The 24,337-nt window shown below is 42.1% G+C and overlaps 2 protein-coding genes across 2 annotated transcripts in view; both read right to left on the reverse strand.

Annotated features, from left to right (window-relative positions):
• The window catches only part of LOC306934868 (ubiquitin-conjugating enzyme E2 variant 1), a 521,434-nt gene that overhangs the window by 395,946 nt on the left and 101,151 nt on the right, over window positions 1-24,337 (reverse strand). The window lies entirely within an intron of this gene.
• Window positions 8,044-24,337, reverse strand: LOC306932581 (putative cytochrome P450 120; the record flags this gene model as incomplete). Its single annotated transcript, XM_079514433.1, has 11 exons — window positions 24,070-24,337; window positions 19,453-19,530; window positions 19,240-19,324; window positions 17,650-17,685; window positions 17,172-17,314; window positions 15,915-16,038; window positions 14,610-14,754; window positions 13,408-13,518; window positions 12,967-13,094; window positions 9,193-9,280; window positions 8,044-8,217 (listed from the first exon to the last, which is right to left on the reverse strand). The coding sequence occupies exons 1-11, from the start codon at window positions 24,308-24,310 to the stop codon at window positions 8,044-8,046; spliced, it is 1,353 nt and encodes a 450-aa protein (XP_079370559.1). The 5' UTR covers window positions 24,311-24,337.

Consider the following 24,337-nt stretch of genomic DNA (forward strand, 5'->3'; position numbering starts at 1 on the left):
CTATTAGATTCTATTATATTTAAGTATCTTCTTTGGGTTTATCTGTTAGACTGAAAGAAAATATTCCTTATTTGAAGACTCTTGAATGAAATTTTATTATTGAACCTTGTAAATGATCGTACTTAATTTTAAACGATTAAAAAACATTGACTGTTTACGTAATTAATAACTAATACGGGTGAGTAAGTTGTATATGTATGTATAAGTTGTATATGTAATTTGTAAGTTGATTAGCAGTATACTGTGGTTACTTGGGTCGTTTGATGTGTATGTCCGTAGCTGCGTATGACGTGATGAAGATATGTCCCAATGCCAGGGTATAACTGGCTCTCAATGGTGACGTAATAAAGATATGTTTCAGTGTCAGGTGGATTAAAGGAAATGCCTCTATGTATCTATGTATAAGTAATTTGTAAGTTGATTAGCAGTATACTGTGGTTACTTGGGTCGTTTGATGCGTATGTCCCGTAGCTGCATATGACGTGATGAAGATATGTACCAATGCCAGGGAATAACTGGCCCTCGATGGTGACGTAATAATGATATGTTTCAGTGTCGGGTGGATTAAAGGTAATGCCCCTGTGTATACATGTATGTAATCTGAAAACAATGCCATATCAAGCACAAATTAATCATTACGTCATACGCAGCCACAGACATACGCATCGGAGCACCGGACAAACAACATTACTTGCACGCTCTGCTTGCGCAAGTAAGTTGATTAGCAGTATACTGTGGTTACTTCGGTCGTTTGATGCGTATGTCCGTAGCTGCGTATGACGTGATGAAGATATGTACCAATGCCAGGGTATAACTGGCCCTCGATGGTGATGTAATAATATGTTTCAGTGTCGGGTGGATTAAAGTTAATGCCCCTATGTGTACATGTATGTAATCTGAAACCAATGCCATATCAAGCACAAATTAATCACCGGACAAACAACATTACTTGCACACTCTGCTTGCGCAAGTAATAAGAAAGAGACATTTGGAAAATAGCGAGCTTATAGATCTGCTATTTTCACATTATGATCATATAACATTGTGACAGCAATTCAACAGTTTGAAGAGGAAGTATTTCCATGAATGCAATGCTTCACAGGTGTCTAATTGATGGATGGGTGAACTACTCCTTTAAACCTGAAATATTGAAAAATCATTCTTGAAAAAAAGAATCACACTTGTGTGAAGTGAGGGGGCACCTCTATTAACTTATTGTTCTAAACAAACAAATTAGAAAGTCCATAGACATGGCTGTTTACTTTGTTAGTTTAAAGTGTTCTAAATAGTTTAAAGTGTTCTAAACAAACATTAGAAAAGGTCCATAGACTTGGCTGCCATATGACCTAATTTCCGAAAACCAGACGTTCCGAGGGGCTCCCCTCAAAAATATGGTGATAACCATAATAATAAGTCTATGGACTTGGTTGTTTACTCTGTTTGTTTAAAGTGCACTAAACAAACAAAGTCCATAGACTTTGCTTCCATATGACATAATTTCCAAAAGCCAGATGTTGGCGGGGCGCCATACAAAGCTGATAACACGTCGCTTAACAGACTATAGATTCCAATAGTCTGTTCTCTCTGGAAGACTCTCCAGTCTACAGTATAATCAGTAATGTGTGTCTGATATACTGCCGGCATCGGCACAGGGATTCACCCAGGTTATCATGGAAATAGACACACAAAGTGTTTCAGGACCAGATGATGTCATTATCATGGAAATAGACACACAAAGTGTTTCAGGACCAGTCTATGATGTCATTATCATGGAAATAGACACACAAAGTGTTTCAGGACCAGTCTATGATGTCATTATCATGGAAATAGACACACAAAGTGTTTCAGGACCAGTCTATGATGTCATTATCATGGAAATAGACACATAAAGTGTTTCAGGACCAGTCTATGATGTCATTATCATGGAAATAGACACATAAAGTGTTTCAGGACCAGTCTATGATGTCATTATCATGGAAATAGACACACAAAGTGTTTCAGGACCAGTCTATGATGTAATTATCATGGAAATAGACACACAAAGTGTTTCAGGACCAGTCTATGATGTCATTATCATGGAAATAGACACATAGTGTTTCAGGACCAGTCTATGATGTCATTATCATGGAAATAGACACACAAAGTGTTTCAGGACCAGTCTATGATGTCATTATCATGGAAATAGACACATAAAGTGTTTCAGGACCAGTCTATGATGTCATTATCATGGAAATAGACACACAAAGTGTTTCAGGACCAGTCTATGATGTCATTATCATGGAAATAGACACATAAAGTGTTTCAGGACCAGTCTATGATGTAATTATCATGGAAATAGACACACAAAGTGTTTCAGCACCAGTCTATGATGTCATTATCATGGAAATAGACACATAAAGTGTTTCAGGACCAGTCTATGATGTCATTATCATGGAAATAGACACACAAAGTGTTTCAGCACCAGTCTATGATGTCATTAGAACGGCGGCACTGTGATGTCAGGGATGTCCATACTTGGGTACAGAAGGACAACACACAATTGTACACCTGTAACTGTCTAGAAAGCATTGAGCCATAATTCATGCGGTCACCCAAAAAAAAAAACTAAACTGGGTTCCAATAATAGCATGGCTTTTCTGTGCATGTCTGAAGTCATCGGGATTCGGGACAGTGACAAATTCACAAAATATATAAAAAATGCACACACCCCAAAAAAAGAAAGAAAAAAGAAAAACATTCAGGAAGTGTCTACAAGGAATGTATAGCACTGAACGGTTTGCCAGATTAACACACTCACATCTGGGAGACTTCACATTATCACATATCAAAATATTACTTTTATGAAAGTGAAAAAGAAATACCCTTCCAGTGAAACGGTGCCATCGCAGGCACCGCCGCACTCCAGGAATTCAGAAGTGCCGTTATCAAACCCAACGGTAAAAGGGTCAGCCAAAAAACTGTTAAAATGACTGAGGTGCGCCGTCTAAAGAGGACTTGAGCCACAAGGGTCACCACCAAGCCAGCCGCTATAGGCGAGTGCGCCGCCGTGCCAAGCGTTGCAAAGTCTGCTACAGGCAACTCAACACCGTTCAAGTCAATGTCCCGATAAACAGAAAGGTAACTCATATCCTCCTAGTCAACATGTGCCGTAATTGCGCCCCCTAGTCAAACATTTGACTTCTTGGGAGTATGAATCATAGCGTTATAATATATCTAGAGGGTGGATCGATTGCCAATGGCCAATAGATAGGCAACATCTAACGTTTCAGATTATAGAAGCATGCGCAGTAGCATTTTAAAAGCGGAAGTGTTGCTATCCCAGAATTGACCACCAGGCGACGGCCACTTCACCGTTCTACCGTGGTTCAGGCGGCTTAGTAAGAACGTTTTGTTTGAAGTTCAAGAAGTTCAAGATCATAACTGTGCCCTGTGGTCTTTAACAACCAGAATCTGAACCCAGGGTAGAGGGTTTCAGTGAACGTGGCCTGGAAGGTGTACAGGTGTGTCCGTGTGTCATTGGCGACTCTGTAGAAGGACAGAGTTCCAGCAGGACAGTCCAGATACACCCCTACTCTATTGGAGCCGGAGGGACAGACAGAGAGTTCAGTTCTCTTCCGATTATGACGGACAATGTACCTGTTACCACGGAGGTGGTCGCCGCATTCCAGACTCCAGGACTTGTCGTTGAATCCAAACAGACCGTCGTCGTTCCGTCCTATCCTGTTGATTCCTCTGTATGTCACTGCTATAGAAACCCAGCCACTCCATTCTACCTCCCAGTAACAGCTTCCGGTCAGACCCTCTTTACACAGCACCTGTTCCCAGGAGTCAAATCTGTCTTGATGATCGGGATACGACTGATTGTTTCTCACACGTGACACCTTTCGGTTGTTATCGAATAGAGATAGGTATGTGTTTGCTGTGTTCGGGTCCAGTGTGAGTTCACACTTATGGTTTAAGAACTCATTTGACCACTTGTTCTCCAGTTGAATATCCTCCATCTCCTCTTCCAACTTGTTCTCTGCCGACGTCCTCCTCTCTCTCTTTACGAAAGGTTTGGACAGCACGTCTACCATCCAGACGACAAAAGATCTAGACTTTTTCTTGTCCTTTTCCTGGTTGACAGATCCCGCTGCCTTTGGAAGACCACACTCTGCCTGAACTATAGTCTTGTTCCTCCTGAATTTCCTTACGAGTGAGCGTAAGAGTCCTCGTCTCTTGTTCTGGCCTCTCCGTGTCCTGTCTCCGTCCACAGAAGATTGGCCGCCGATGCCATCGCTGCTGCATCTCGTCTCTCCAGGTATATTCTGTGCCAGGTATATTCCTCAGGTCTCGCAGGTATAGTTAAGTGCTGCAGAGAAAGACTTATCCACACTCTTGAGTAGTTTCTTATGAATTTGGTTTATTAAACATGCACAGCAGGAGCAGTCTATCTGGAGAAACGGACACGTAGTATAGCGCTAATCTTCAAACGAACGTGGGGCCTACGCTGTCAATAGCTGGAATTATGTTTCGGTGTCACTGTCTCTCAATACAGTTGAAACAAACTAATAAGATAGCACAGGACTGTCGCCTATATTTATATCCACGAAAGTTGGTGTGTCACAGCTGCGTGCTGATTGGACAGGGTTTGTTATATCTTTTTGAGTGGTGCAAACCACTCCAACAACTGGCTTTGTTATTGAGTGGTGCAAACCACTCCAACAACTGGCTTTGTTAGTACCCGTGTGTGTTTGTGCCAGTACGGGTGAGCATGGTTGCTATGGTTAGTATGTGACGTCACTGACATCACGTCAGAGTGATATAAATGTGTAGTTGCACCACTCAGTTCACACGGGTGTGATTTTTTATCCTATATACAGGTTTAATGTTTGTCTTTAGTTCAATGTTTGCTTAATAAACGCCATTGACAATGAAGGGAAAACTTCAAAAAAGTTATACATTTTGTAACTCATTACGTCATATTGTCTCTTTATTGTTAATGGCATTTAATGTTTGTGTTTGCACAGTTTGTTTTACATCACCATTACATCACCTAATCAACATGAGTTAGACTTTAATATATTCCTCACTTCACACGGGTGTGATTTTTATGATGTCATGTTGCTAGGATAACAATGGATCAGTGGTTCACAAAGTAGGGCCCGGGACCCCCAGGTGGGGTGGGGTTGCCTCCCTACACTGGCTCCCTGGATTCAGGATTCATTTAAGATTTGTTTCCCTGGCACCCCCTAGCGATGATTTGATTGGCTGAGAAAAGTACATATTGAGGATAAAGAGTGAGGGCAGAAAATTGAAGACGCCAATTGTGATTGGCCAGAATGACAGAAAAGTGAGAACGGCAATTGTGATTGGCCGGAATGTGATGATGTATGATGATGAGAGCGCCCCCAAACTTAAATAAAGTGGCTCAAATAAAGTGGATTGCATTGGAATAGGTTTGGAGTTCAAGACGGGGTCTAGGGTAGCGTATTCTGTAGTGTGTAGACCTTTTGTTTATGGGTTCGATCCCGGGCACGGCCAACTCAGCGCATGAATAGCATGGCTTGGGTGTGGTAAGTTATGCGGTATTCCACTGGGAGCTGATGGTCCATGTTATCACTGTTATGCTCCACCTCAGCAAGCTAGCACATGGTGAAACTGGGATAGACCCCCGTGCTATAGTCTAGATGATACAGATAATAAGGCTCTCCGACCTACCTTAGTTACTTTCTTATACTAAGACTGATACATAAATATGTAGATAACAGATAAGGGAAGGCTCGAAGACCCATTTGTTGGAATTATAATTAAGATAAAACCAATTAGTTGCATATAAAATGCAGAAGGGACAATTAATGATTCACCAAAGATATAAAGGACTGTATAACTGAATTACTGAGCTGCACAGAGCTATAACTATAAAAATACTTGTAAGAAAGTAATCAGAGTATCAATAAATACTCAGCACCACAATGGTAAAAATGGTTTCCAAACCTTTTAGATGACGAAGTTCACAATTAGCTTTAACAGGATTACTTTAAGCAGGAAATACTCTTTTAGAAAAATACCTTAAGTACTCAATTAAAAAGATGAGTCCACCAGAAGAATGATTGTCCAGTCAGAACATTATGGTTTAGTCAATTCATTTTCCAGATCTGAGAGACAGAACAGATACCCACATACAGCCAAATTACAAAATCTCTCCCCTGTGCCACCAAAATGCACAGGGTAGTCTCTCTCGGACAATTCATGTCACAGGCATTAATACTGTAGATCACGTCAGTTGTTGATACACGTTCATTGGCTGAATGGATAGTTAATTTCCGCACTAGGCCACGCTGGCACTGGTTGTCAAGCGCTCATTGGACCAGCACATGGATGATGAGACTGGTATCATGCCAGCTTCCTTGGTTCCGTCATTGAGGGCCATAAACCGGGAAAGCTCAGAGGCTGGCGTTGCTATGGCAACCTGCAGATAACATTCTTTCCCTGCTAGCTGTAAACTCTCGACAGAGAGAAATACTCCTATCTTCTTTCTCACTAGACACCAAGGTCAAATACATGCAGTTCTCATATCAAAATAGACCTCTCAGTATGCGAGTTAACTGGGGACAGACAGTGAATCTGAACTTGGCGTCAGGCAACCCATAATATAAGTATGATAAAATAATAAAGGATAATATAGGTCTGAGATAATTAGGCATATGGATGGTGACATGACATAAATAGGATAAAGAGAACAACCCGGAGTAAACAGGCAGTAGGCTATGAGGAAACTGATGTTAAAAGGGCAAGATGACAAAATATGACCTATAAGGAACACGGTCTGGGCCAAAGGGAACATTTAGACAATTCCATCCACCAAACTAACAGATCTACCATAACTCAAAATTATCTATCAAAGACTAAGACTTAATTTGACAAGTCTGTGACGTGATCCAATCACGATTCACTTCCATTATAAAATTAAAGTAGAATATTTAAAATACACATACAGTAGGTGAAAAGCCTTGGACAAAAACCCATACAGACCCTCCCCTAGACAGCTCTGCGTTTAATGTTTTGATGTTTAATTTACGTCATTACATCAAAACTTGAGACAGGCGGGGACAAAATTTAGCGGACATTTGACCGGAATTCTCTTACCGTGGTCAATTGCAAATCTTGAGACGTGTGGAGACAAAAGCTGTTTATAGAAGGGGCTAGCGTCCCTTAAAATTCACACCCGTGTGAAGTGAGAGGCGCTCTTATCATTGTACATCATCATACATCATCTCATGAACAACAGAATTTATGTGTTTGGTTAGCCGATTTGCTCGTCTACATATTACGTACATTTTTCCTTCATTGTCAATGGCATTTAATGTTTGTGTTGCCACAAATATACATCATATTTGAGGCACATATGACCTAATTTCTCCTTTCATTGTCAATGGCAAATATGAGACGTGTGGGGACAAAAGCCGTATATAGGAGGCGCCCCTCAAAAAAAGGGCAGGGTACTTTTTTTGTAGTTTTTCTACTTTCAAATTATTTTTTCGGCCCCAATTTATTGTCATGGGCTGTCACCATCCGAGTTGGCTTTGTCCGAGGCTTAAAAGGTCTTAAAATAAATACATTTTGAAACGTCTATGGGAAAAACAAATGTGAAATTCTCTTCCGGGCCGCTCGTCGTCATGAAAGATCAGTGAAGAGACTTGGTGTACTGTAGACTGAAAAAAGTGACATTGATTAATTCCAAACATTATCAAAGTATCCAAGGCACCCTTAGGTGCCACGCACCCACTTTGAGAAGCACAGTCTAGTCTGGTTTACAGTCTATGTAAGTGGTAAATGGTAAATGGTAAATGGTGCATTTATATAGCGCCTTTATCCAAGGCGCTTTACATAGATTGTGCATTACATTCACCCATTCACACACACATTCATACACCGATTGTGGCGGAAGCCATGCAAGGTACCAACCAGCACATCGGGAGCAATTTGGGGTTCAGTGTCTTGCCCAAGGACACTTCGACATGTAGACAGGAGGAGCCGGGATTCGAACCGCCGACCCATGGATCATTGGACGACCTGCTCTACCTCCTGAGCCACAGTCGCCCCAAGTGGGAGTTTGCTGAAGGAGACTGTGAGGTGGTTGGATGGACGACACACTGGCAGCCATTTATACCGGAGGTCTTGAGAGGGAGGGTCCAGATGCCAGTCATAGTGCTCCAACAGATAGACACAGGCTGCCTGCAAGCAACAAACAACACACATGTAGACAATAATGGTTAAACAGTGGTGGGGGAAAAGTACTCACATGTTTTACTTAAGTAAAGGTATTGATACTGTAATGTAGAAATGCTCTGTTAAAAGTATAAGTCTGGAATTCAAAATGATTAGTATAACAAATTAAAAATGTACTTAATAATACCAAAAAGTATGCATTATGGAGGAAATCCCATTTCACAAGTTTTCAAATGTAAAAATGTAGAACAAATATTTTGAAAATAGCTGATCTACAAGCTTGTAGAACGGCTATTTTCAAATGGCCAAAATGTATAGGGCTGAAGTGGTTAGTGTATGTTTGCAATAATATTCAAAATCTACAAAGTAAATTTTAGTAACTAGTTGTAAATAGTAAATAGTTGTAGTGGAGTAAAAGTAAATAGTTGTAGTGGAGTAAAAGTACAATATTTGCCTCTAAGATGTATAGAAGTAGAAGTAAATACTTCAGTACTTCAAAATTGTACTCAAGTACAGTACTGGAGTAATGTTATTTACACCACTGCAGTTAAATGACCTTGTCACCAATGTTCAATCTAATCTTCATTTCATTGCTTTAGGCACAGAGTCCTCTTATCTCCATATTTCTTTAAAAAAAAATCTTCTTCTCATAAATTAACGCCCTGCTCGAAGCATCAAAAGTAGCAGATCTACAAGCTCGAAATGCAGCCCCGAAGCGACGCATTTTGAGCTTGTAGATCTGCTACTTTTTATTTTTTTTATTTGAATCCTGGACATAATAAGGTTGATACGAGAAAAAACACTGAAATAAAGAGTGAAAATGTCAATGTGAGAGTGATGGAGATGGTGGTGTACTGTAAACGTGATAGAGGAAAGGAAGCAGCTGTGGTGTAAAGGTGACATACAGAGAGAGAGAGAGAGAGAGAGAGAGAGAGAGAGAGAGAGAGACAGAGACAGAGACAGAGACAGAGAGAGAGACACCTTGAGGAAGACCTCGTTGAGTTTGGTTCCAATGCAGTTGCGCGGTCCATTGCCCAGACAACACAGGAGATGTTCCTGACCCTGGTTCCTGCACACACACACACGCACACGAATGTAATTAATACTTTCATTATTTTAACTGCCAGAGTTAGAACATAGGCTATAGCAGCCCTTGCCAGCGATTTCAAGCGTTGTACTAACCTTCTAAAATATTTTAGCCCACGATGTTTGTAACCCATTTTTTTAACCCAGTGTCAATTGTCAAGTCTAGTGTAATCCTGGGCCAATCTGCCAACCTGGGGAGAGCAACGGACTGACCTCATGCTTCCTTCAGTGCATGAGGAGTCTTTTCACCTGACAGGGGGGAGTTTCCCCAGTTGGACATAGAGCGTGGAAGGAATACGGTATTCCAACCAGTTCCTTTCCCCTCCATCAGGCTGTTGTTTTCTCCACAACAATCCACCCACCGATCATCTGAAAAGACGCACTGTAGTAGAATCAGGGGGTAGTTAACTTGCGATGCTCCGTTCCATTGTTATTGTTTTGAATGTGGCTTGTTTTTGCCAAAAAGCAACAGAAAGCAGAGCCTATATATATATATATATATATATATATATATATATATTTAGGGCTGTCAAAATTTGAGTTAACTGAGTTAATTCATTTGTGAAATTAATTCAATTAAAAAGTGCAATTAATCCATGCTTGGATGACCCACCACATGCATCCCATAATCCCATCGACTCTGCACTATGATTGATTGAAGTATTTATTATTAACAGTTTGCAGAATTACAGTACATTTCAAGCACAACTCAATACAAAAACTGTTAACTGTGAGTGGATGACACAACGCATTACACTTGTTTACAATAGGGTCCACAATTTTCAATTTCATTCATCATTTTCAATTCATCTAGCCCTAACTGGATGGCAATAACCAACATATTTAATGTTAGATTAGCAGATTAGGACATGAGGTCACCAGAACCAGGGAGGGCCCACTCTCCACTGCAATGACGTCACACAGTGACATCACACTGACATAACCGTGACGTCAACTACAAATTGGACATTGGGATTTGAAACCGGAACAAGAGGAGAAACTCACATATGCTCTCACACGTATGCAAGCGCACACACGAACATTCGAGAGACAAGTGGAACACACAATTCCACAGTTGCCGGAGGGAACATTGACAGACATCTCGAGCTTCACAACCTTTGTTCAGAAGGACAGACTAAATGGGAGAGAATTCGTTCTGTCCTGTGTGTTGTCGCGACGTATTCAAACACCCCGTCCTCCGGACATGTAGCCACCACAGCCAGTGTATTAACGATCGCGATGTACTAAAGACCCTGCTCGCGCCCCTGCTCGTGCCCCCGATTGTGACGTCTCCAACAAGGTCTCCAACGAGGCCTGGAGAACTCTGCAGTTTACATGATGAGGTACTCAAACTTTACTGTGTGGATGACCAGAAGCCGGCGTGTATCGTGTGTCGAGATTCTAATGTGCACACCAAACACAGATTCAAACCCATCGATGAAGTGGCATTAGATCACAAGACGTTTGTCGAGAAGTCGCTCAAGCTCTTTCAGGAGAAACTGGAGGTCTTTAAAAAATTCAAAGCAAACTATGACCAAACAGCAGAACACATTAAGGCCGAGACCCAGAACACAGAGAGGAAGATTAATGAGCAGTTTAAGAAGCTTCATCAGTTTCTACAAAAGGAAGAGGAATGTCGGATCACTGCACTGAGGGAGGAAGAGTCGATAAAGACTCGGATGATGAAGGAGAAAGTTGATGATGTGAACAAAGATATATCAACCCTTTTGAACACAATCAACACAATACAGGAGGAGCTGACAGCAGAGAGCGTCTTGTTCTTGCGCAACTTCCAGACCATAATGGGAAGATTCCAGCTCATGCTGCCGGAACCACAGCTGGTCCCGGGAGCACTGATAGACCAGATCAAGCACCTGGGAAACCTGACCTTCGGAGTATGGGACAAGATGAAGGAGATGGTCTCCTACAGCCCTGTGCTCCTGGACCCCAACACTGCCCACGCCATATACACCGTGTCTGACGATCTGACCAGTGTGGCAGGTGGGAAGAGACGGGAGCTTCCAGACAACCCTGAGAGATTTGACAGCTACGGCTACGTCCTGGGTTCTGAGGGCTTTAACTCGGGAGTTCACAGCTGGGATGTTGACGTAGGAAACACTAACAGCTGGTCACTAGGCCTATTGGAGGAGTCCTTTTCGAGGAAGGGAAACAGACAGGGGAACTTCTGGAGAATACGCTTAGCGGACGGTGAATACAGCACCCAATCTTCACGAGGGAACCTCTGTGTTATCCCAGTGAAGAGCCCGCCCCAGAGAATCAGAGTCAGACTGGACTGGAGAAAAGGAAAGCTGACCTTCTCTGATCCAGATGCCAGCAAAGACCTGCACACCTTCAAGCACAATTTCAAAGACAAACTCATTCCATACTTTGTTAATAGAAAGTCTCTCCCGATGAAGATGTTACCGTTGGAGATCTGTGTCAGTGTCCCATAATAAGGTCTATTAGCACATTACTTAAGAAGGACACCGTTTGACGAGTCCAATGTTAATTTTAAATGTATCTGTCTTTTGTCGTTCTTTTTTTACTCTGTGGCTCTATAGGAGAACCCTTTATAAGACGGTGTTTGTGTGTGTGTGTGTGTGTGTGTGTGTGTGTGTGTGTGTGTGTGTGTGTATATACGAGTTGTCAGTGTAGCGGAGAGGGAATGACATTTGGCATGGTGTTAGGTATAGGGATGGAATGATAATCATTATTATCGTTTGTCGTGATAAAAAACACTTCGTATCGCAGAGATCGTAAATCACTATTATTTGGGTCATAATCATAACATGGCATTTTCATATTGTCCCATCCTTAGTTATGTAGGTGTGGGCATTAGGTTTTCAAATACCGCAGCATACAAGTTGGGCTGACCCGGGTAACCCCTTAGTGGCTGGTATGCAGTATGGTGCTAACTGGAAAGTTTTTCATGGTGCTGAGAAGAATCCATTGGAGTAATTTTCCTTTTCCATGGTAATTTACAAGGTTATAGTTCATTTTCAAGGTCGTTTTTAACAAACAACTGGCCAAAATAACTCTGGAAGTACCCTATTGGCCTGACTTCGTTTTTTTCCAATGGAAATATTCTAAGAAATTGGGTCGTATTACCGGTATCATCGGTATCATCAGGGACTAGACTATTTGACATTCAATGTTATTTTCCACAAATTAGTCTTGAAAAATGGGGGTGGTCTTATAATCAGTCGTCTTATATATTCGGCACAATACGATAAGTCACATACTTAGCACTCTAGAGTACTTTCACCACCAAGGAATCTTTTTATTGGACGTCACTATCACTCTAGTACCCTAACCCTAAAATACAACTTCAGAATCATGTAAACCCTTCTTACTAAAATAACAATGAGGTTATTTTTTTTTAGATTTTTGGGGCCATGTTGCTGCTAAGCCTCTCATGTCTGTTTTTATGAAACAAAAACTTTGGATAGAAAGAGAGGATAATTCAAGCTTTCCGTACAGTCAAGGCCAGAAAGGTTATTTTGCCACTCAGTAGGCGTTGGCAAAATGGCAAAAGTAGCAGATCTACAAGCTCAAAACGTGTGGCTTCGTGCCACGTTTGGAGCTTGTGATCTGCTAACCTTAGATATCGTTTGTGTGACACTGTGGTATGATCAAGTAGTTGTAGTTGTGATGTCATAAACTCCTGACCTTCCGCTCCATCTGTCGGGCAGGAAGTGGCCAGCCTGCAGGAACACTTCTGGGTCGCGGTGCACAGAGTGGCTGATGTACATGGCAGCAAAACCCTTTGGTACATGGAAGCCTGCCAACGAAGAGTCCTGCACACACGCACGCACGCACACACACACAGGCGCGTATGCGTACATGATTCTCAAACGTTTGCATGCCAAGGACCCCCAAAGTGATTATGAATGTGGCCATGGACCCCCCATCTAAAAAATACGTTGTGCCAGGGACCCAAAGAAGCAAACATTTGTGTTACATTTTCAAAAGTACTACAAGCTTGTGGATCTGCTACTTTTGAATATTTTGTGTGACACTGTAGTAGGATCAAGTAGGTTAGCAGGTTATTAATTTACGAAAAAACACACCAAGCTTTGGTGGCGGATCTGTATGTAAACACATTCTTACCCGATTGGCTATCCTGCGTCCACCAATGAACGGAGGCCAGAGTCTCTGAACTTCCAACAGGATGTTGTGGAGGTAAGTAGGCTCCGCCCTGGCTCGCTGTCGGCTCTCTTCCTGAAAGGAAGCAACACTGACCAAATAAGGACTGACCAAATACGGACCGAATGTCTGACCAAATAAGGACTTCTGGTTCCACTACTGAAGCATGTCTGACCAAATAAGATCTTCTGGTTCCACTACTGCAATCAAATGTTTTAGCTCGAGACTCAAACGAGGCATCTACCCGGGATCCAAACTAGTAAAAATAGCTGATCTACAAGCTTGAACTAATAATAATAGAAAATGAAACAACTTTAAATTTACTTTAAGTTTACTTTTTAAGTCATAAAAATGGGTCCCGAGTGCCGAGTCCCAACCCACTGTTTGGGAAACACTGCACCGCTGTACAAGCTGCAGGGTTGACAAAATCAACTGTAGATTCTGTCGACAAAAATCGTATGATATATTTAGTCGATTAAACTAGACTAACACTAAAACATTTCAGATGACTAAAATGACTAAAACTAAATTACATTTTATTCAAAAGACTAGGACTAAGTGTGTGTGTGTGTGTGTGTGTGTGTGTGTGTGTGTGTGTGTGTGTGTGTGTGTGTGTGTGTGTGTGTGTGTGTGTGTGTGTGTGTGTGTGTGTGTGTGTGTGTGTGTGTGTGTGTGTGTGTGTGTGTGTGTAATGCATGCCATCCAGTGATGTATAAACATTCAAAAGTGTTATACCAGATTGGTTTACCCAATATTGTTTTTGTTGACACCAGTCACAAGGAGGTCCTGATACTGAAGGTGGGCTGTGTCTTTGATTTGTACATGGACCAGGCATTTCAAGAAAAACCCCTAGAATCATAACAAACCTTGGGTACAGATGTAGATTCGGCATACTGATATTTGGAAGCCTGGGCAATGTACTGTACATAAACTGACCACGAGTGGCCTAACAATAGCTGGCATGACAAAGAGCAAAGCCAAACAACTTGCCAAATATGAGAGACAGCCAGATCCAATTGCGGCTGTTATAGGCGGTTTGTCTGTGTGGAGAAGAAGGTGCCCATGAACTGTCAACCCCATTACAGTTGTTTCCCTGCAAAATGTATTGTAATTTGTGGATTCAAATAAAGAATTAAAATGTGTGCATGTCCATGCATGTATTGTACCATGTGGGGACCACTCAGTGCCAGTGTGAAGGAGGTGAGCAGGGAGGCCAGAGCTTTGGGGATCAGAGCTGAGATGAACAGCAGCAGATGTTGAGACGCACAGCTGGAATCAGGAAGTGGCAACGACCCCAGCGACCCCACAAACCTACACATATGCACAGGACAGACAGACAGACCAGTGGTTCTCAAACTTCATGTCAAGGAGGCCCCAAATTAATAATGCATTTGGCAGCAGACCTTTATCTGAAAATATTTTGTGTGAGGGACCCCCAGATACAAGATTGTGTCATTAATGTGTCGCATCGTGACACATTGTCAGCTTGTTGATCGGATATTTTCAGAATGCAAACTCAGGCATTACGACACCATCAAAGCCTGCCAAAATTTTGACGACTGAATAAACTGTAGATTTAATCGCCTAGACCAGGGGTTTTCAACTGATTGTGAACGAGGGACCACCACCCTGACTTAGAATCAACCTGGGGACCACTGCTGTGTTGGGTGTGGATAAGGGCTAAGATTAGTACTTTTGTAACACTTTACTTCCCATTCCCATTCCATTGTGTATATATCCCACTGTTTCTCAACCAATGGTCCATTGACTACTAATGTTTTTCCTAATTACTCAGCCAGACAATCCGGTGCACTTCCCCCTCTTGAGATTCTAACTCCCTTTTCTGTTGAATTTCTTGACCTCCAACTTCAGTCAGTAAATGACTACATGGACGGTCATCATAGGTCACCAGGTCATTCAGTTCACCGTTTCTCAACACCTGTGTGAAGTGAGGGGCACTCTTATCATCATACTGTACATCATCATACATCATCTCATTCTGGCCAATCACAATTTGCGTCCTCCCTTTTGTCTTCAATGTTTGTGTTACTGTTTACGCAAGGTTTCTGTTGTGTTTACACAAACGCTCAACGCTGGCCATTCATTGTCGATGGCATTTAATGTTTGTGTTTACACAAACACTCTAAGCTGGCCATTCGTTGTTGATGGCATTCAATGTTTGTGTTTACACAAACCCTCAAAGCTGGACATAGGCGCCCCTCAAAATAAATCAACAAATCCTACATTACTATAAATGACCTGTTGAAAACACCTGTTGAAAACCCCTGGCCTAGACTACAACTAGACTAAAACTTTTCAGATGACTAAAATATGACTAAAACTAAATGGAATTGTATTAAAAAACTATGACTAAAACTAAATCAAAATGTGCTGTCAAAATAGATAGATATCTTTGTTGAGTGAACGAAAGTGAACGAAATTTCAACACTGCATCACAAACACCAATGTACCCGTGAGTGTCTTTGTCCAGCTTGTCTCTGATGATGTCCATCAGCTTGTCCCTGGCCTCCAGAGCTGTGCAGAACCCTGACGACCACAGCGGGACCTTCACACTCACTGGAGCCGAGATCAGACCTGGGGGGGCAAACGAGTCACGACACAACATGATAAGAGTGTTTGAATGCTATCTGGCCCTAAACAGAGAATACACCTTGGCAGAATACCTGAGCACTGTGATCAATCCAAAAAAAAAACTGACTAGCACAGTCAGTGAGAACAGTCATAGGCAGACAGGTCTCTCTAGAGAAGACACACTATGCACCCACTGCACACAAAATGAAGTGGAAACTGAGCTACATTTCCCAACTATCTACTCTGTCCACTGTACCAAGACATCAGAGACACAGATTACAATCAGCCAGAGTTTGAAAACAAAATGACCAAAACAACTCCCATATCTGTCGGGCGAAGAACAACAATGTACGCCTCCTCCGGCTCTGGAACACAACGGAGACAGCGCACGCAAACGGCCACGAAGCGCGAGATTGTGACACACAAAGGCTATATCAGCTGTTCTGTTTGCACTTTGCATGCCGCGATGCGCTCATGTAGGCACCTGCGCGTGACACACCACTGCTAAAACAATCATACTAATATGGGGAGGGGGGGACGACGACACAACGGAGACAGCGCTTCTTTCACCTGACATAATATCACTGTGATCATCTCTTGTTTATTATTATCTTTTTTACATAAATTGAACACAACCAACTCTGTGACATGTTGTAATCTTGAAGATCAGCTTTTTTTAAAGGACACTTCAATAATGCTCCTCGATAAAATGGTAGCAAACCATTTCTCTCACGTATGTGTCTCATGAGGAGGGTTGTGGACAGTTCAAAAATTGATTAAATGATTAAAAAACCTGCTTAACTCTACCTGCCTACCAGTGACATGATCGTTGAGCAGGTTTTTGAATCGCTGCATATGGAGCCAGAGTGTGCAACACGTTTCCCCTATATTCATGCCATTCTGCAACAATTCTGTACAGTAATACAATAATACCCTATTAACAACACTAGAGGGCAGTGCAGGGCAAAGCCTACATGGTGGAAGGGTGACTTGGCCCACTTAAGGAGTTTAGAAATGTGTACCCATTTTGTACCAGTGGTGAGATGTGGGAATGGCTGTCTAAGGTAATATATTATCTCTGTCGGGTATGTCCAAAACTGCTACTTTTCAGGATAAAATGACTGCATCTGACCTACCGTGCCAGTGTTGAGTACACAGCTGAGTCATTTCCTGGTACAGCTCTGGTTGATGTTCTGGCCGGACGTTGAGAAACAGACCCAGGACCAGCTCTGTGCCCAGACCCTTAAACATACTGTACACACAACTATCTGGAGGCCCACTGCACGCATGCACGCCCACACACACACACACACACACACACACACACACACACACACACACACACACACACACACACACACACACACACACACACACACACACACACACACACACACACACACACACACACACACACACACACAGTTGTAATTGTAAGGTTGAATGATCTTCACTGGTGTACAAACCACAGACAGACAGACAGACAGACAGACAGACAGACAGACAGACAGACAGACAGACAGACAGACAGACAGACAGACAGACAGACAGACAGACAGACAGACAGACAGACAGACACAGACAGACAGACAGACAGACAGACAGACACTCTACCTTACAGAGAGGTCCTTCAGGCAGCGCTCACACACCCTGTCAAAGGAACACAGTCATTCTTAGCCACTGCCAGTGTTTTTCAGTGAAAACCCTTATTTTGAAGGCCCACCGGGACCCGAGACGTGAACCGGTTGTAACATAAAGAAAAATACATTTTGTAACTGCGATCATCGGTTCTTTAGTTATGGGCCGTTGAATAAAGCTTGTTTTGACCAAAAACCCAATCTGGGAAAAGAATGCGAGATAAACACATTTTTCTAAATCTGATAACGTGGAGGCGGGCGGCAGGTGGAATTGGGTGGAGTTGGATGTAATCTGGGGAGGGAGACACCTGGCCTCTCCCACGCGACCCCGTTTTTTTCCCCACGAAGGGAGTGGCTGGAAGGAGCGCCGCGGCTTGTGATTGGGTGAGACGGGGCATCAGTGGGGTAGGGAGCGCGCCGATGGAAGAGTACAGAAGCAAAGTGGGAAAGCATTACTGATTTGGTGGCATTTCACATTGCAAAAGGATGCAGGAAGAGTGGGAACCTAAACATTGTGGGCACCTCAGTGTTAAATTGGCTATTTATTTTCGAAAATGTGAAAAAATAAATAAGGAATTAATTTGAATAATGGTAGACATAGACGCCATAATGGTAGACATAGGGCAGTATTATGCGTGTCTTAAGTACCAGGTCTTATTACTTAACTTAAGACCTGGAGGCGTGATCAATGCCATTTGGCTATTCTGAGTGGCCAAACAGCATTGACCACGCCTCCAGTTCGTAAGTTAAGTAATAAGACCTGGTACTTAAGACACGCATAATACTGCCCATAGACTCCATAAAACTAACATACATGCTTGACTACCAAAACACCACTCAAATGGGATCCCCTAAAATGGCCTAAAGTTTCAAGTCCTAAAAAAACTGTTTACAACCAAATAAATACAATAAAACCATGAAGGAATAAGCCAATAATATGATAATACCACTGTAAAATGAAAGGTGAAGCTATTGGCAAGCATCTCTCATCACCATCCTTTTATAAAAGCATGAGTGAAGTTAAAGAAGACAGTTTGAGTTTGGATTGAAGGTCATTCCCAGCAACACGGTCCAAAATAAAAAAATAAAATAAAATGACCGTTCTGGAAACAAACGTCTGTTTTTAAATGAAACAGACGACGACTCAGTTTCACAGACAATTTGTTCCTCTTTCTTTTATAGTATAGTTTGTTGATTAAGTTTGATTTTGACTTTTTTGACAGGCGCAATACATGGCTTTTGAAGATTGCGTCATATGGCAGCCAAGTCTGAAGTCTATGTTTTTTTGTATGTTTGTTTAGAGCACTAATGACGTAAATCAATTGAGGTAACCTGCAAATCGTTACAGGTTGAGAATAACCAGTGGTGGAAAAAGTACTCATATCAGATCTACAAGCTCACAATGCCTCGCATTGCATGGCTCACTTTGCATGTCCGTGGCAAAACATTTTGTTCAATCAATCTGACCATGTACTGTAGTTAAACCAGTCATCAGATATATTGGCCAGCATTTATTCATATCATGCAAATCTTTACTTTCTTCTATGTGTTGTTTTTTCTGTCCTACCTGGTGATGTAATCAGTCCATGAGTCTAGACATGATCCGGTGAACAGACTGCTGAGTGACAGGCGAAGAAGACACGCCTCCTCACCTGGAAAACACACACATTTTGTCCCAAGTCATGATGATAGGCCATTTGGGGAGTATTTTTGCCACCGTAATGGTGATGTAATTTTCATATGGTCCCATCCCATCCCTGGTGTGTGCGTGCTGTGTTACCGTTAGTGGTGACCAGAGTGTCTCCGTACATGCTGGTCATGACGTCCTTTGGGTCCTTCACAAAAACACTGGACTTTTCTGGAACACAAGACATTAATGAATTAATTCTTGGCCACTGCCACGGTCTTTTAAGTGCATGCTCTTAATCTTATTTTGAAGGCCAAACGGTCCCGGGCCGTGAACCAGAAGAAAACACCGTCTCTGTAAAGTGCCTCACGATCTTATTTTAATTCACCCAAAGAATACATTTTCTAACCGCAATCATTTAGTTATGGGCCGTGAATAAAGTTTGACCAAAAACGGAATCTGGGAAAATAATCTGAGATAAATGCAAATAGTCATAATGAATCATGCTTAAACTAAGAACCTAACAGTGGAATATCTATATAATGAAACTATGCGTATATAACTAAGAAACATCGCATGGATGCACCTGGGACGTATCCTCAGTGATGTATCCCAAGGTCATCAGGGTTTCGGGTCTCTCGAACATCATACCCCTCACTCAGGTGACCCAGCCGGGGTGATTAAGTCCCGATTTACGTCCCAGTAGCTACCCTCGATCAGTCCCATTAGGGCAAGACCAAGGCCACACAATCCGTTGCTCCGGAGCTACTCTTCCAGGACTGGAAGAACCAGATTCTGGCGCGTGGAAGGACTAGGCTCTGTGGGTTGACTCCTGTCTGGGCCCCTCCTATGTCTCACCAGGTCCACTCCTGCTCTCACCAGGTGCAGCCTCCATTCCGAAAACCCACCATTCCGAAACCCCACCATTCCGAAAACCCACCATTCCGAAACCTTGCCATTCCGAAATGTATTTTTCGGAATGGTGGTGCTTAAAAAACACCACCATTCCACTCCCAGCGCCAGGCACTTCATTCAGGAGCGGTGGATTATAATATACTATAGAGTGATATCTACATAAAATGCTATCTAAATTGCATAAGTTGAGCCTATGGATACGCCTGTAAAGTCATCAAGGCTAGGGCAAGTGCTACGGGCTAAGATGGAGTCTGAAGAGGTGGGTTTTCAGACTATGGACCCCCATCTCAAAATCATTTTAACCACTTTAAGCATGTTGGCTATTAAAAAATAGCAGATCTACAAGCTCACATCGCATGACACGCTGAGAGCTTGTACATCTGCTATTTTTTAAAGATTTTGAAAATATCGAAAATGTTAAATATTTAATTTTATTTAATTGTATTATTATTATTCAAATCCTCTCTTCTTTTTTTTTTTTATTACATAAATCATCAAACCTTTTCAGATGGGGGGGGGTCTGTGGCCAAATGGGGGTCCTTGGCATGAAAATGTTTGAGAACTACACTGCTTTAAAACTTGGCATGTGATCCATTGTAGCCTCAGGAATGCAGGCCCTGCAGTGCAGACCCTATGATGACTTTAGGAATCTCATTCACATCAATAGAGAACCAACCATCGTTGCCAGATTCTGCAAGAGAAACAAGCGGCCGGGTCTATGAAAACAAGCCCAGAAGAATTAACCCATTTTGGACGGATGGGCGATTAAAACAAATAATTTCTAATAGTTTTCTGAAAAACCCATGTTTCTATGTCAGTTGTGCTCAACCTTTTTCATGTCAAGGACCCCCAGAATTATCTCTATATTGGGCCACGGACCACCCATCTCAAAATATATTGTTCCAGGAAGCAAATAGTTCGTTAAAAATGTTCGCTCTGAAATATATATTCAAAGATTTGCGCCACATTTTCACGACTTTTCAAAAATAGCAGATCTACAAGCTCATAGCGTGCCACCGAGTGGCGCGCTATGAGCTTGTAGATCTGCTATTTTTCAATAGCTAAAGCATAACGTAACGCTTAAAACACCAAAAGGGGTTCCCGTCCAAAATGGGTTAAGCGACTAGGCTAAGTTTTACCACTTTACATCTGCTATTTGAAGATCTACAAGCTCACAAATTGTTGCATAGGTAACTACAGTACCAATATTTAAAGTACAAGCGACTTTACAGAAAGAAAAACAAGTCCACACAGTTGCTTATAATAAGCAGACATGGCAACTCTGTATAGAAGCTTCACATGATCTTGTGAGTCAACCTTTGAGTAATAAAAACATCTGGCTTTCCTGTCGCGTGTCCCCCCACTGTAGTACGTGCATGTGCACATCTTGTTACCGGGACGGACGGGGGGTTTTCCAGTTGAGGGCAAGCCCAACTGTAGCCAAGGTTTACAATACACAAAATACAGTCAAAAAAACAATACATCAAACTATAAATCAGGATAAATTACAAAGGAACTTTAAACAGGACAACCATCAGTAAAAATAGATCAATTGAAGCAGGAGCAATCAAGGTGAAAAATGTTCTGGAGCATTCCTTTGAACTGACCGAAGGATGGCAGGGAGCTCAGTTTTAAAGAGTTTTGGAGTTCATTCCACGAAGTTGGGCCATTGACAGAAAAAGCTGTCTTGCCCAACTCTGTCTGGGCCTGAGGAACCTTGAGCCTTAAGAAATCACTAGAGCGGGTCTGATAGGTGCTATTGTTCAGTTCCATCATGGAACAAATATAGTCAGGGAGCATCCCAGCATTGGCTTTATATAAAAATAGGTGCCAATGCTTATCTCGTCTCTCAGTCAGGGAGGATAAACCTGAGTTCTCATAAAGTGCACAGTAGTTTACAGTACTGTACTCCTTTCCCCACTGGTGGGATGTTATGATCCCAGTAGCAGCCGCTGGAGATGGAGTCACATGGTTTCTCATGAGACCAAGCTTATCTGAACCAAATACATATGTGTGTGTGTGTGTGTGTGTGTGTGTGTGTGTGTGTGTGTGTGTGTGTGTGTGTGTGTGTGTGTGTGTGTGTGTGTGTGTGTGTGTGTGTGTGTGTGTAGTCGACCTTGGTACTAGTTGACTAGTTGATAAGAAAAAAAAGAAAGAAAATAAAGGTTTTTTTTTTCTTTTAGTTTTTGTAGGCTCATCAATGTACAGTTTTTAAATGTACAACTATTATTATATATAATCCCTACATGTCTCTTGCAGTCATTTACTTTACAGTACATTATTTTGTATTTTGAATTCTTCAGTTGATGTTGCAGTTGCACTAGCTGTTTTATTATCTTACTGTATTTATTTTTACATGTAGCTTGTAGCTGAACTTACATTATTAATGGAATTTGTATTTATTGCTAGATCAGTGGACAGCAACTCATATTCGGCTCAAAAAAGGGGTTAAATTAATTTAGCTCCTACGCCACTAAAATGTGGAACCCCATACCAACAGCCATTAAGACATTTGAATCCCTAGACTCCTTCAAAACAGCTCTCAAAGAGCACTTACAGGCGGCTGCAATTTGTAACTGGCCCCTGTAAAAAGGTTAAAGTCCCCTATACCTCTCCCCCTATTTTTCCATAGGCCTACTGTATGTTTTCCCCCTTTTTGAGTGGTGTAAACCACTCCTACAACTGGCTTTGTTAGTTTACGTGTCTGTCTGTCTGTTCGTACCAAAAAATGAGCATGGTTGCTATGGTCACCCAGTTCACCCGGGTGTGATTTCAGCTTTGTTAGTTTACGTGTCTGTTCGTACCAAAAAATGAGCATGGTTGCTATGGTCACCCAGTTCACACGGGTGTGATTTCATTACGTCAGACATTACGTCAGACCACAGTTGATCAGTCTATATAAGACCTTACACCACTCAGTTCACACAGGTGTGATTTTTATTTTATTTTTAACTGTATATATGATGATTTCCTTTTTTCATAGATGTGTATACTGTAGTTGTAAGCCTTTAAAGGTTCTGATGAATTAAAAATGGAGGAGCCTGATGCAAACAAGTCTTTGTGCTTTTCCTGGTTATATCCTCAATAGCAGTTTTTGTATTGACCTGTACTATTTCGTTTTGTTTGAATTCACTGTACCCATTCTACATACTGTGAATAACAATCAATTAAACCTTCAAGCCACCCCTCACAGCTACAGACCAGTCATAACAGTCAGTAAGGAAGACTAGACAGCCAATAGGCCTACTGCAAATGAAATATAATATGCTGCAAATGAAATAGATATTACAAATTAACAACTTTAACACAAGCATGGGGTTGAATTTGTTCTACTGTTATCATGCCACATAAATGGGAACTAAGCACCAACACCCATTCAAAACCAGAGTGCTTGTGCAATTTGTAACTGCCACTAAATGGACAAGTCTTCTAAGCTTGACACCAGAATTCCCCCCGCCCCCATGTTTTCTGTACACCAATCAGCGTCATAATAAAAGGGAGTGATGGAGATTTATTATTTATTTGTTCCAACGTCCCCACTCAGTGAGGGTTCACCTGAGGTCAGGTTTACAACATTTTTCTCTCTGGCACGCGCGCACATATGCACACACGACACGCACACACGCGTCAGACAAGACTCACTCACAAGTACTAATATATAACCTACACCTAGTCTACTACTCTGTTAGATTAACGTTATGGATTCTTTACTGTAAACAAAAAAAATCCTTCAATCTAACGTCCTTCATGGCTATTAATGCACTAATTATTCCATTGATAAATAACGTGTCGTACACAATATCGTCCGGACCATAGGATAATATACAATAACTGTTCCATTGATAATATCTTTACCACACAGCAACTCCTTCATCGCCTCCACCGAGCAGACGAACACGGTGGGCGTGTTGAGGACCCTGGAGGAGAACACCCTGCCGCGGTGGCTCTGGATCCGGCTCTCAACGAACCGCACCGGGTCTCTGTAGAACTCCACCGACCTGTCCCCGAGCCAGGGGGCACCCACACTGCCCGGGACCACCGGGAGGCGGACCACTGGACCGCCGGGGACCACCGCCGGCGATCTGCTGCTGGACATGAGGATGGTCAAAAAGATCAAAGCGAT

This window comes from Electrona antarctica, assembly GCF_951216825.1.
Source record: "Electrona antarctica genome assembly, chromosome: 2".
Lineage (NCBI taxonomy): Eukaryota > Metazoa > Chordata > Actinopteri > Myctophiformes > Myctophidae > Electrona > Electrona antarctica.